General features: G+C 38.4%; 2 protein-coding genes across 2 annotated transcripts; both read right to left on the bottom strand.

Annotated features, from left to right (window-relative positions):
* Window positions 1–2,341: 2,341 nt before the first annotated feature.
* Window positions 2,342–6,814, bottom strand: LOC133743357 (diacylglycerol kinase 1). The gene is made up of 8 exons (XM_062171254.1): window positions 6,616–6,814; window positions 5,026–6,335; window positions 4,403–4,769; window positions 3,840–3,916; window positions 3,474–3,593; window positions 3,166–3,330; window positions 2,791–2,928; window positions 2,342–2,684 (listed from the first exon to the last, which is right to left on the bottom strand). The coding sequence occupies exons 2-8, from the start codon at window positions 6,187–6,189 to the stop codon at window positions 2,535–2,537; spliced, it is 2,181 nt and encodes a 726-aa protein (XP_062027238.1). The 5' UTR covers window positions 6,190–6,335; window positions 6,616–6,814; the 3' UTR covers window positions 2,342–2,534.
* Window positions 6,815–8,178: 1,364 nt separating this feature from the next.
* LOC133743561 (small ribosomal subunit protein eS19x) lies at window positions 8,179–10,073 on the bottom strand. The gene is made up of 4 exons (XM_062171535.1): window positions 9,895–10,073; window positions 8,895–8,985; window positions 8,596–8,779; window positions 8,179–8,465 (listed from the first exon to the last, which is right to left on the bottom strand). Exons 1-4 carry the CDS (start codon window positions 9,976–9,978, stop codon window positions 8,393–8,395), a joined length of 432 nt encoding a protein of 143 aa, XP_062027519.1. The 5' UTR covers window positions 9,979–10,073; the 3' UTR covers window positions 8,179–8,392.
* Between the last annotated feature and the right edge of the window lie 2,742 nt (window positions 10,074–12,815).

The raw sequence follows: 12,815 nt of genomic DNA, 5'->3' as shown, positions 1-12,815 counted from the left end.
ACTTGAATTTGCCTATAGAACTCGATGAGATACTAAAGAATATGCTATATTTCGGGTTTTTCTTATGGTGAAAAATTCTATAACATGTCACACTACGGAGAATCATAAAACTTTAGTTTTATTGTGCATTTGATGCTCGTGTTGCTGATACATTAATGCAAGTTCATTTCTGGTGTTCAGATCAGATGCTTCAAGTCCCAGCTATTCGATCTCAGCTCCGAACTTTGAGCACGAATGACTGTTAGACTAGATGAAAGTTGAGGTTTATGAGTCATTGAAGTTGGGGTTTTCTAATGGGTAGTTATGCTTTTTCTTGCCATTATGTAACTTGGTATAAATAATGGCACTCATTTCTGATCCAACACTTGACTAATGCCAGCAAAAGCAATGTGATTTATATATCCTGTAAAACTTAAAAAGAAGCTATAGCAATTCCTTTTTCCTTTGCTGATAGCGTAAGGAACAATGAAATGAGCAATTAAGAGATATCAAGATTCTGAAAAGACCAAGTACGATATATATTACAACTTGAAAGTAGATTTAAAGAAGACAGAGAAAAAGGAGTAGTTTTAAAGAAAGAAAGTAGATCTAAGCCATATGCATCTTTAATACTTGCTTAGTTTATAAGATTACAGCAAAGTGATGACACTAACATGCATGATGCATCCTTTCAAAAACTTTGATTTATTATTTGCCAGAAGTCAATTTCAAAGGGTTTTGTTTATTTGGATGTAATACCACTTAATTTTGAAATTTACAGAATGAGATGATTTAGAACTTTTGTCTTCTGCAGATATAGGCTTAATTCAAGATTAGCATGTGCAAGCATATGGTTAATTATAATCATATCCTTACTAAGCTACACCACTAAGCAAATTGTCTAGATTTTATTTACTTATTAAAAGTTAATTATAAAATCAGACACTTGTGTTTTGACAGATGAAAATTAAGTTTAAACCCTCATCTTTTTCGGAACATATCAGTGATTCCCCAAAGTCATTTTATCAACTTTAGTACTTCATCAGAATTTGGCTTGTTAGAACTTGAGGTAAAATATAACTTCTTGGTCACATTTCACTTTCGAAAAAAAATTAGGACAAGACAAGTAATACATGTTTCTTATTGGTTGTAATTGATGACTATTATGTCTAACACAACCTTAACTCAAGAACTTGGCTTGTTAAAACGCTCATGTTGAGGTAAAATATAACTTCTCGGTCACATTTCACTTTCAAAACATCCTATAGTGTTATATATGTTTCTCATCGGTTGCACTCGATGACAATTATGTCCAAACACTGCCTTAATTAGTCACATTGATAGCTCCATGTGCGAACATGCTCATCGAAGACGTATAACACAATGCAAGATCTTGTTAACCTGTACTAAACCAACGTTACTTACAAGGTAAACTTTCATCCGCTAATAAACATCTACAAATACATCTAGTAAACAACCAAAAAGCCATCCTTAGTTCTCTCAAGGAAAATGGCTTCAAAACAAATAAAGCTTGCTACTTTTCTAGAAATCCCAATCGAGGAAGATGGGACACAGAGAAGCCGTACCACAACATTCGCTCATCAAACCCGTGCGCTTACTATAAGCCCCGTAAGTTCCAGGCACAATGGCAGCACACTATACGACTCGTTTGAGCTTCGAGCCGTGACTCAACAACTTAATAGAGCAATTCAAGGTTCGAAAGCATCCACTCGATCACCTCTCTACATGTACTGCTTCAATTCACCCTTGTACAGAGAAAGTTTAGATCGGATGCGCAAAGAAAGCGTCAAGACGCCAAAGAGAATTTTGTGCTCACAGGTGTCTTGTTCAACAACCTGTCACAGAAAGTCGAGCCCACCAGAGCCTACAAAGGGGTTTGTATCAAGAGCATGGAACAAAGTGAAGCAAGGTCTTGTGAGGAATAAGCAAAGTAACAAATGAATGTTAAGGTCCCCTACCCAACATATGAGCTGTTAGTTCAAGCTGTTGGAGTTTCCAGTGATGTATAGCATATTAAAATCTACTCGGATATCAGCTTATTATGGACATTTTGTGTGTGTGTGTGTGTGCGCGCGCTTGGGGGGGGGAGAGAGAGAGTGAAAGGACTTTTGACAAAAGCCCTTCTAAAGAGCCAGAAACAGAGCAAGTGTGAAGAAGAGGAGTGGAGCACTCAGCTTCTCCCATATTTCAATATTCATGCAATTTTACATCAACCTCAACTGGAATCATTAGCCTTGTAATATATGCCTTTTCAATCAAAATGGTCGTACCCCCAAGTTCCTGTTCCAGCGTCCGGAAAAACTAAAGCGAAAATTAAAGAAACAAAGCATGACAATCTTACTTGAAGGTAAAACTTTGCCAAATTCTCTCTTCTCATTAATGGTGAACAAGTTTCATATACAATCGCACTTTCCGGTAGATCACAAAAAAAGAAGATACATGTGGTGGTGGTATACAATATGTGAATATTTCTAAAAAGAAAAGGAGATACAACCAAAACTTCGATTACTAATTTAAGTACCTATGTAACACTTCTATGTCAGTCTGAGTGCCATTTCTTGAAGAAGAGCTCGCTTCTGTGAAGCGTTGATTACATGGGTCGTTTCAGCATTCTCAAGGACATCGGTGATAATGGCAGCTGCATGACCAAGTGGCTCCTCAGCAGCCCTCTTCAACATGAATGCCTGCACAGGAGTTTAAGGTTATTGACACTGAAAATTACAGCTTTATCAGTATATATGGTTCGTAGAAGTGTACATAAAAGCAAGAAAATGCAGGAAGATTGAGGACCTGGCCATGATGGGATATAGACAATGTACAAGGTTGCTGAAACCAAGGCTCCCCATCAATCTGAACAGGAAATGCCGCACAAAGCTGTATCTTAATTGACTGGCCCTGCGCAAGTCTTCGAGCACGAGAAAGCCCAACCTGTTCCCACACAAAACAAAAGTTCAGAAACATTTCCAAATACATCTCCAATTCCATAGTTCAAGCTTGAGTTGAATATTCAAAACTTGTGCACTGTCGCATATAACTAGATACTTGAAATAGCCCAACAATTATTTATGCTAGACCACCAACCACCCTAAGAAATTTCATATCCTAATTCAGGACAACCAAACTTGTAAAACATCAATTCAGATGCAAGTACATGCATAACAATACCTGTAGTTTCCCAAGGTGCCATGTTCCAGATATGCTCACAACCTCAAGTATTTTGTCATGCATGGATTGCGGATCAAAATTATCATATGTTTCATCTTCATTTTGCCACAAATCTACGCCACCCATGTAGCTTCCAATATTAGCAACAAGTACACCTTCTGCATCCTGCAAATTTGTCTATATCTTAGAAACTGTCCAGCAAGTAGAATCTCAAAACTTGCCAATCACCCTATATCCAGACATTCAGATCTTAAGAAATGCAGTACTGATTTCTGAATTAGTAATCAGCATGTGATATCCACACTCACCTCAGGGACCTCTATCTCAACACCATCTACTTCAACTCGAACTTGCCAAGGAAAATCTACAAATGTTCTATCCATTATACCCTTGGCCCCTTCTCTTGCATAAAGAACTTTATTCATGAACTGCAGGTATATCACAATTGAAAATAGGTCAATATCTGAAGGAGGAATTGTTTGAAATCAAATAAAACTAGCAACAACAAAAAGAATAGATTTAAAATGTGATCCACACAGGTTGTGCATGATATTGATTTTAATTTCTTCCTTTTTCACAAGTTACAATCACATACACTAGCCTCCGTTCCTTAGAGTGGGAGAAGTTTGATCTTAAACAACTATAACTCCATTTGGGTAAAGGCTTCACATTACCTGATTATAAAACTTCTCCGGGTTCTCCTCACGAAGATTATGAATGTCCAGAGCAACCTTGGCATCACATCCAATTCCTGCAAATGAAGATTGCCAGAGCTGGTTATCAGTGGGAAGGCACATCATGATGATGATGATGATAATGGAATATTGAAGTAATAATAATGCAAATGCAGGTAGTAGGAATTATATGTTGTTGAATCCCAACCAAAAACATACTAAGCCAAAACCAGAAACACATTAAGCCAAACTCACAGAATAGTAGTACTGTTTACATCAGATGGGCGAGTTTAGATTACCCCAAAATTAAGTCCAGTAGATTGACAAGTTTGGGGTTGCGACTCAATTTATATTCAGTATGTACGAAAGATAAGAGGTGTTAAGATGTAAAGCCAAGCCGAGACTTCGCAAAACTATTCTGTGTGTTTAACTGAGAACTGAGTTGAGCCAGAACACAAATCAATAAATATATACCACAAAAACAAATTGCCAGACAAATCCAACCAAAGAAAATTATTCATACCACTTATTAACCAGATAGCAAAGTTAATATGATAACTTACCAAGATAATTGTTCATAAATTTTGGCGGTTGAAGTTGCTTTCCCTGTTGATTTAAAATTGCCACCTTCCACCGGTCAAGAATGGTTACAGCGGCATGCTCTATGTGGTGCAGAACAGTGCAAAGGCCTCCTTGTCTCTCCACTGCACCCAAACCACCTCCCCACGATAAAACTCTAGCCAGATCATTCCCCGTTCCGGCAGGAAGAATAGCAACTGGAGGAGGAGAGACGAAATTTTGCTTCTCAATGGCATCCAGAACCCAACCAACAGTACCATCTCCCCCGCAAACAAGAACTCTGAAGTGTGGCACCTTTCTGAATAAGTACAGACCCACCTCTGGTCCCTGTGCTGAACTCAGTTCAAATACCTACATGTAACAGACAGAACATGCAAGAATCAGACAGTAAAACAGTAAAATATAAAATCTGTGAAGAGAACAAGGGTTTACCAATCTCCATATAACTCAATTTAATAGATAGCTCCATATCTCATATTGATAAATGTAAGCACTCAGCAGTTAAAAAAAAAATACTTGTTTACAGTTTCCTTCCACATTGAATAGGCTGGCAGGTCATAATCTTTATTTAATTAAGCTAAGGAAGTCCACGGTAGAGAAATCAAACCTGGACGGGGTTGAGAAGAATATTCAAACGTTGCCTCAGTGAATTCCCACGCTGAGCTCCACTCTTCTTGTTGATGAAAACCAACAAGGGTCTTGCATCTGACGATAAATCAGTCAACTCATATCTTTGTTTCATCCGTAAAGACTCATCCTTCTTAGTCATAGACGAGCTCTTTTGGAAACTGGGCTTAGAATCCAATTTGTTATCTACATCAGCATCTTGGTGCTGCAAATCCACATCCACGGTACCATTACAATTTTCCTCCATTTCATGAGAAACATTAACAGCTTGATTGGTATCAGCTGTGCTTTCAGTAGACATATCACCAGTACTACCACTATTTCCGGTCCCAGTAGAGATTGCATTTCCATGCTTGTACTTCTTGCTCTGACTCCTAATACTTGCACGTACTGTAGATGCTATCTCATTGGCTCCATGAGTAATTGAGCTCAAAAACCCACCTGATGGATTCTGGTTCAACTCCTTAACATGAAGGGGAGATAGAATCAACCTTCTGAACGGACCTAAATCACATACATCACCTGTTTCATTGGACATGCTACTGTGGCAATCAACATGTACCAGTCGTTGACACCACAAGCAGCACCATATTGGGGATCCACTAAGAAAGGAACCACTACAGGGCTCTTCACAGTAGCTACAGAAAGAAGTCTCATCGGGTTGGTCCGTTACCTCTGTCCAACGGACAGCCCATTGGTGCATTACACGCTCATAACCAATCATAGATACACACTTGCAGTCCTTTTGTGCAGTAGAGGAGCAACTTAGATGAGCCGCTGCATCACAAATACTGCAACGGTGCAGAAAACTGTCTGAAGCTGCCAGAGGGCCGAGGGTTTGAGAAGGGCCTGTGGTATTAAAACACACACAGCAATTAAAGTTCTTTCCACGAGATACAGATTCTAAAACCCAAGTATGAGGAGCCACGGGAACTTTGTGACGTGCTTTTGGATTTTTCTTTGACCTGGCTATGGCTTTCATCCAACTTAGATTGATGTTTCTCCTCCATTGGAAGGCAGAATAGGCTATGGTCAGAATTCCAACTAGGGCAGCAACAAAGCAAGAGACAACAAAGAGGCGATCAGTTGGATTCTTGTTGTTCCAATTGGAGAAAAACATATCAATATCTCCATCGTCATCCATCCTCAGTGACTACCTCCTTATTCTACATGCATAATCCGTAACACAAGGATCAAACTTATAAATGTGTGTGTGTATACAGCTTCAATTTCGTTACACTTGTCGATTCATCAGCTGACTACACTGTTCAGGTCGAACAACGCTTGAACCTATTCGAAAGAGAAAACAATCAATAACTTGCAAAATTCAGAGGCAATGTAAAAACAATGGCAGCATTATACACATCAAAATCCAATTTTGCAGGGTGGAAGCTCACAAAATTGACAAGCTTATCAATACTCAAAGATCAATTTTGCAACACCTTCACACTCGACTCGAGTTTTCGCAGGCAACAAAGCAAGTAAGAAGCACGTAGATACATTCCAGCATGTGCAAATTTCAAAATTTGAAACGAAAATTGATTAATAATATTGAAAAATCAGAACTTACAGTGACGACGAAGGAGATGGATCGCGGCCTTTTGTTTCAGGCCTCCTTTGTAACCAAAAAAAAAGAAGGAGATGGATCGCGATGAGAGGAAACCCTAGCTTCGATCGCCCAGAGAGAGAGAGAGCTAAAGAGTGTAGGAATCGAAGCAAAACTCAAATCCAGGCTTTCGTTTTTTTTTTTTTTTTTTTTTTTTTTTTTAAATGGAGGTTGGGGATGATTTAATTAAATTAGTTTTTGATTTTAAGATTCTAAATGGCGGAAGGTGGTGGGTGTTCTAGAGAGGGCGCGTAAGGGTAAAAGAGATACGAATCTATTTCATTCGTTTCAGGTCCCGCGTGGCCGACTGAGAGAGAGGTGTCCGTAGGGAACTGTTTGTGGGTCCCGGTACTGCGATGTGGCTGTTTGTTTTACTATTTAGGCCGACATCCCATGAAAATGCACTTCTTTTCTTCTTTACTTTTAAAAATAATTTCCATTCTAATTTCGCAACGTGTCCTGTAGGCTAATTCTCATTAAGCCCATTAAATATTGGTCCAAACAGGCGAGGCTCTAAGACGAAATCATAAAAACAATGACTGCTCATTTGAAATTTAAAGTACAATTGATTTAAACCACTGCAAGTGACCTAGTGGTTCTTGCCTAGTTGGGTGTGCTCCCCAACCTAGGTTCGAACCTTGAAGCTGTCAAAGTAGTCAGGCACTGTGCTGCAATGCACAGTTCAGTTAGAGCATTTCACATGCCCCGAAGGGATTTATCTTAGGCCTAGGAAGCTTTTGGGTTTCCCTTGACAAAGTCAAAAAAAAAACAAAACCATAGAATATTTCTTTTTCATTAATTCAAGCGCGAAAAGATTAAATGAAAAATTGATAATAGTTAAAGCACTGCTCTTTAACAAGTCTCCAAGTTCAAATCGCATCCCCTTCCATCAAACACAATGTGCTTGAAACATATTTCAAAAAAAACCTTTGGTGATAGATTTAGAGATTCTTATTGTTAACCAAAATTCAAGTACCAAAAATGGGATTCGCATGAAATTTAGTCTTATTAGACTTGTTTGTTTATGACCTATGGGAACAGTAATTGCACAAGTTCCCAAAAGTGAGAAAACCGATATAAGCTAATGCGCGAGGGCCATAGGGTTTTTCCAACACAAGCAAGGCATGTGACGAGAAAGTAACAGTGGATCCAAAAGTGAGAAAACCGACCTAAGCTAATGTGCGACAGTGAGAAAACCCGAGAAAACCGATACAAGCTAATGCGCGAGGGCCATAAGGACAAGCAAGGCATGTGACCAGAAAGTTTGTGGATTTACCACATTAAAATTTCTCCATACAACTCCCAAAACATTTTGGTTGTATCAAAGATGAAAATTGGTTGTGAAACAAGAAAATATAATGCAACTCCGTAGAGTAGAATTGATATCAGTTCCACTGAATTTCATCCTTGGTCTGTTTATTTTTCTCTGGCTGCAATTTAAATGCGAGAGGATGAGCTTACACTCAATATGAAACCATAGAAAACAATCAATATGAAACCATAGAAAACAATCAAGCACTCGCTGTAGACAGTAGGAATAGGTTCTCATAAACAAAACTTCAGTTAGGAAGGCCATAGTACTCTACCACATTAAAATAAAAAATAATAACCAAGGATACTCATTCATAAAAGTGACAGTCAACATAAAACAATCAAAAACCTTCCCATATCTGTCTCTCTCAATCTTAAATGCAAATAGTTTCTAGATCATTTCGCATAACCATGCCTTTAAGTTGATGTCTCATATTGCAACAACGATCCGTCCAGCAACTTGGTCCAAATCCCGCTGGCCACTGGGTGTGATTTTCCTTCCACTGTAAAGAATACAGATCGTTTAATATCCAAGAATTACAGGACAACTTTCAAAAATCAACTTGTCCAGAGAATAGCTATTGCCAAAATGTATACACGATACTAGAGTTATGTTATGTGAAAGAAACATACCCTTTGGGGTCAATGTCAACAATCTTCAGCTTCTCCAATTGCTGAAGAATGTGACGAGCAATACCGCCACTGCTCTTACAGAAGTGCGGTGGGCGGCTGCCGTTCCTCTTGCTTCCTCCATAGATCCTACGGAAGGCACCAACACCAAGACCACCCCTCAAGTAGATTTTCCTTGCCATAGATGCTGCAAAGTGAAGCGATTTTAAGATGAAAAAAGCATAGCACAGTTCTATCACACCAATAATTGTGAGATGATTTGTGTGTGTGATTTGCAGAGAGGGAAGAGGAATCCTACATACCAGCTCTGATATAATACCAATCAGGGTCATAAGGAGCCAGCTCCTTAAATGTAGCAGTCTTCACGATATCCGTCCATTCAGGAAGCTCAATCTATTACAATAAAGAACATAAATCATCATCAACAAAGTGGCAATCACAGCTCGCAAACTAAATGTAGGCAGTATAAGTAATCATTAAGTTTTTGGCAGTGGGAGATCATACTGCTAGTCTACTAGCAGTCCCGACTCATGACTCATGACTCGTATATAAAAAGAAAACAAAAGTTCACACACTTTTCAAACTCTTCAGATAAATGAAAGACATAACATTATGGAACTTAAGTAAATTTGTTATTGTTTTAAGAGAAGTAGACAATATGCCATCTAAGGAAAGAAACCTACATAGACCAACTAATACACCAACAATAGCAGACGGAAACAAACACATTAATAATAAGTCACCAGCTCAGTACTGCACTGCATTCTGAGAGAACAGGATAAAGTAAGACTGTTCTGTAAACAAAGAAACTGAAGCCAGTACTGATGCCACAGTATTAGGGTTAATCATAAAAATTTAGCTGCGGCATATAATACTAATCGTGATCGAGGCTCATGACTAAGATACATAAATATATATAAACAAGACACTGTATCCCACCTATTTTCACCCAAAAAAGTGAAAATCTGAAACGAAACACATAAACAGATAATACAAAATCATTGAAGCCGTATCAAACTTGAAAAAAAAACACTTACAATAGAGTCAAACTTTTTTCCTCGCAGCCATATCAAAAAGCTACCATTCATTTTCCAAACAATAAAAAGCGAAACACAGTTGGTTCATAAACTCAAAATTAACAACCAAAACAGGAATCAAATCTTCAACCTATATGAGCTAGCAATCTCAAAATCTACACAGATCGTTTTATACATATTCAATAACTTCATAATCACACATAGGTATACACAAACAAACACGTATATAAACAGAGCCACACAGAGAGAGAGAGGGAGAACTGACCTTGCCGGATCGTTTAAGATGAGCGGCGTAGGCCTTGACAAACTCGTGAGGGGACACGTCTTTCACTTTGTTCGCCGTCGCCATTTTTCTCGCTTCTGCTTTCTTCTTCTGACTCTTCTTCTTGTGCTGCGGCGGAGCTCACCTGCGACTTGTGCCTATGAGAGAGAGAGAGGAGTGTGTGCGAGGTTTGCGATTAGGGTTTTATTTGGGTGTCCAATTGTGGTTTCTGAATGAAAGTACTTATTTGCCCTTTGTTTCTTTCACAATTATCGGCTGGGCTTTCATTGCTCTAGGATGTTAGATCCATATGGAACAAGGTTGGGGTTCGGGCCCAAAATATGTCTCATCCGGCCCGCTTGTGAGCTCACGTGGTTTTATTGGTCTTGAATTGATTCATTTGTTTTCATTTTTTTTTTTTTTATAAAAGCAAAAATTAAATAGAACCACCTCAGGAACAATCAGAGTTTACATTGTCAAACAGTAAGGCTCTAGAGGCCTGGAAAGGAACCCTATCAATCCAGTAATTGGCATCACTGCTGTGATGACCTAAATCTGCTAAGGCATCCGCAACAAAGTTTGCTTCCCTAAGAACATGATGAGAGTGACTGTTCTACTCTTGTGTATGCCCTGACTCAGGGAGATGTCATCCTTTCTGATATTGGACGGATTTTGGAAGATTGCAAAAGGTATGTTAGTAGCTTTTCTTTCTTTCAATTCCGTCATGTGTATAGGAAAGCAAATGGAGTGGCCAATAGATTGGCACACCTTGCTAGTACTGCTTATTTAGATGAACTTTGGCTAGATGAGAATCCTGTTATCATTCGGGGCGTTCTTTAAGAGGATCATTGTTGTATTTCACAGGGCTTCGGCTTAACATCCTCCTCGTTGTATCATAGTTTGACTATTAATAATATTAGTAGGCATGGGGATGAGCCTCCCACCTAGGCTGGGTTCCAAACCCCGTTTCAAAAAAAAAAAAAACATGATGAAAATAAATGATGGTGAAAGTAGAAGCAAAACATCGAATATCTTCCACCAATTTGAGTAGTCTCCAAGGGGGGTGAATGACTCCATTAACTGCATCAATAACAATCTTCAAATCTCCCTCCACTTCTAGATTGCTGAAACCTTTTTCCTTTGCACAAATCAAGCTATCCCTTAGGGTTCTTGCTTCAACCACATGAATAGAGGCAGTTCCTGTGTTTTTAGAAGCTGCAACAAGAGGGTGGCCTTGTGAATTCCTAATAATAAAACCACCCGCTGCAGAGTTCATACAAACCAAACCATCAAAGTTAATTTTGACTGCATTTCCAATAGGGGCCTTCCACCGGATTGAAGAATGGTTGGTTGGTGATTTGTTTTCATATTGTTTCTTCATCACAAACGTATGCAAAAAGTTCAAGGGTTCTTTGTTACATTTCTTGATACCAGTTATTGGTATTTGGTATTTTATATTGTATTGTTCTCCAGAGCACCATGTGTATGTTCTCATACTTTGTTTTATTTCGAAAAATTGAAATTTGTATATCTTTTCAATGAAGTGTTGGGATATTTGTGGAAACTAAAAAAAATCAAGCAACAATTAGGCAATTCAATGAAGTCTCGCTATTATTGTATCAATTAGGCAAGATAACGTGATGGAAAAGTCAATTTTTAAAAGCATAATGTATTTTTTTAGGGTCTATCTAAATGTACCAAGCAAGTTTTTTACACCCGATAAAAAAATAGAATTTATAATTGTACTCAGCAACTTTTCCAACAATACCCTTAGCAAAACTCATACCCAGCAAATCTCACACCCAGCAAAACTTGGATTATCTCCGCATCAATTTTTGATGTTGATTGTTGCAGGTGAGAACTTTGCAAGGTATTCTCGCAATTTAAGAAACCATTTGGTGTGAAGAATCGATACATCAGGAAAACTATGGTGAACGAAGTCTAGCTTCACGGAATTCAGCCCAAAGGAGGGTGGAATTTCTTTATCGTGACTATGGTAAGAAAGGAGATTTGGAGCATCTATGTTGATGTTATTTGCGCAGATATACCCAGTTATTCTTAATGACTTGAGTTGGTTACTCGAAAGTTTGATCTCACCATCTATTGATCCGAAAGTACTGGCCCGCAAGGCCAAATCCGAAAGACATGGAAATCTAAGAATAAGTTCCTGGATATATTTTTTAGCCCAAAGGAGGGTGGAATTTCTTTACCGTGACTATGGTAAGAAATGAGATTTGGAGCATCTATGTTGATGTTATTTGCGCAGATATACCCAGTTATTCTTAATGACTTGAGTTGGTTACTCGAAAGTTTGATCTCACCATCTATTGATCCGAAAGTACTGACCCGCAAGGCCAAATCCGAAAGACATGGAAATCTAAGAATAAGTTCCTGGATATATTTTTCAGTAATGGCGCGACGAATGCAAAGATTTAACTCCTCCAAATTACTGCAACAGATTGCTTCAAGGTCTAGTGGATTTACCGAGTCAACGTACCTAAGAGCTTTAAGACTTGCTAATTCAAATGCACACTGCAACAATCAACATCAAAAATTGATGCGGAGATAATCCAAGTTTTGTTGGGTGTGAGATTTGTTGGGTATGACTTTTTTGCTGGGTGTGAGGTTTGCTAAGGGTATTGTTGGAAAAGTTGCTGAGTATAATTATAAATTCTATTTTTTTATTGGGTGTAAAAAACTTGCTGGGTCTACATAGAAATTTGCCGGGTATATTTAGAAATACCCTTTTTTTATGAGCTACCAACCCACCATGTGCTTTTTTTTTTTTTAATTTTTTTTTTACAGAGTAATAGAGATTTCATTTAATCATAAAGTCAGAATGACACAGACAAATAAACCTCGTATGCTTGTACCCTAACTCAGTGGTCAAGCAAGTAAGGGAATACAGATACCATCCACTAGTA

The sequence above is a fragment of the Rosa rugosa genome, chromosome 4 (assembly GCF_958449725.1).
Source record: "Rosa rugosa chromosome 4, drRosRugo1.1, whole genome shotgun sequence".
NCBI classification, from domain to species: Eukaryota; Viridiplantae; Streptophyta; class Magnoliopsida; order Rosales; family Rosaceae; genus Rosa; species Rosa rugosa.
The sequence above is the reverse complement of the archived record's forward strand: the minus strand, read 5'-3'. Positions and strand labels throughout refer to the sequence as shown.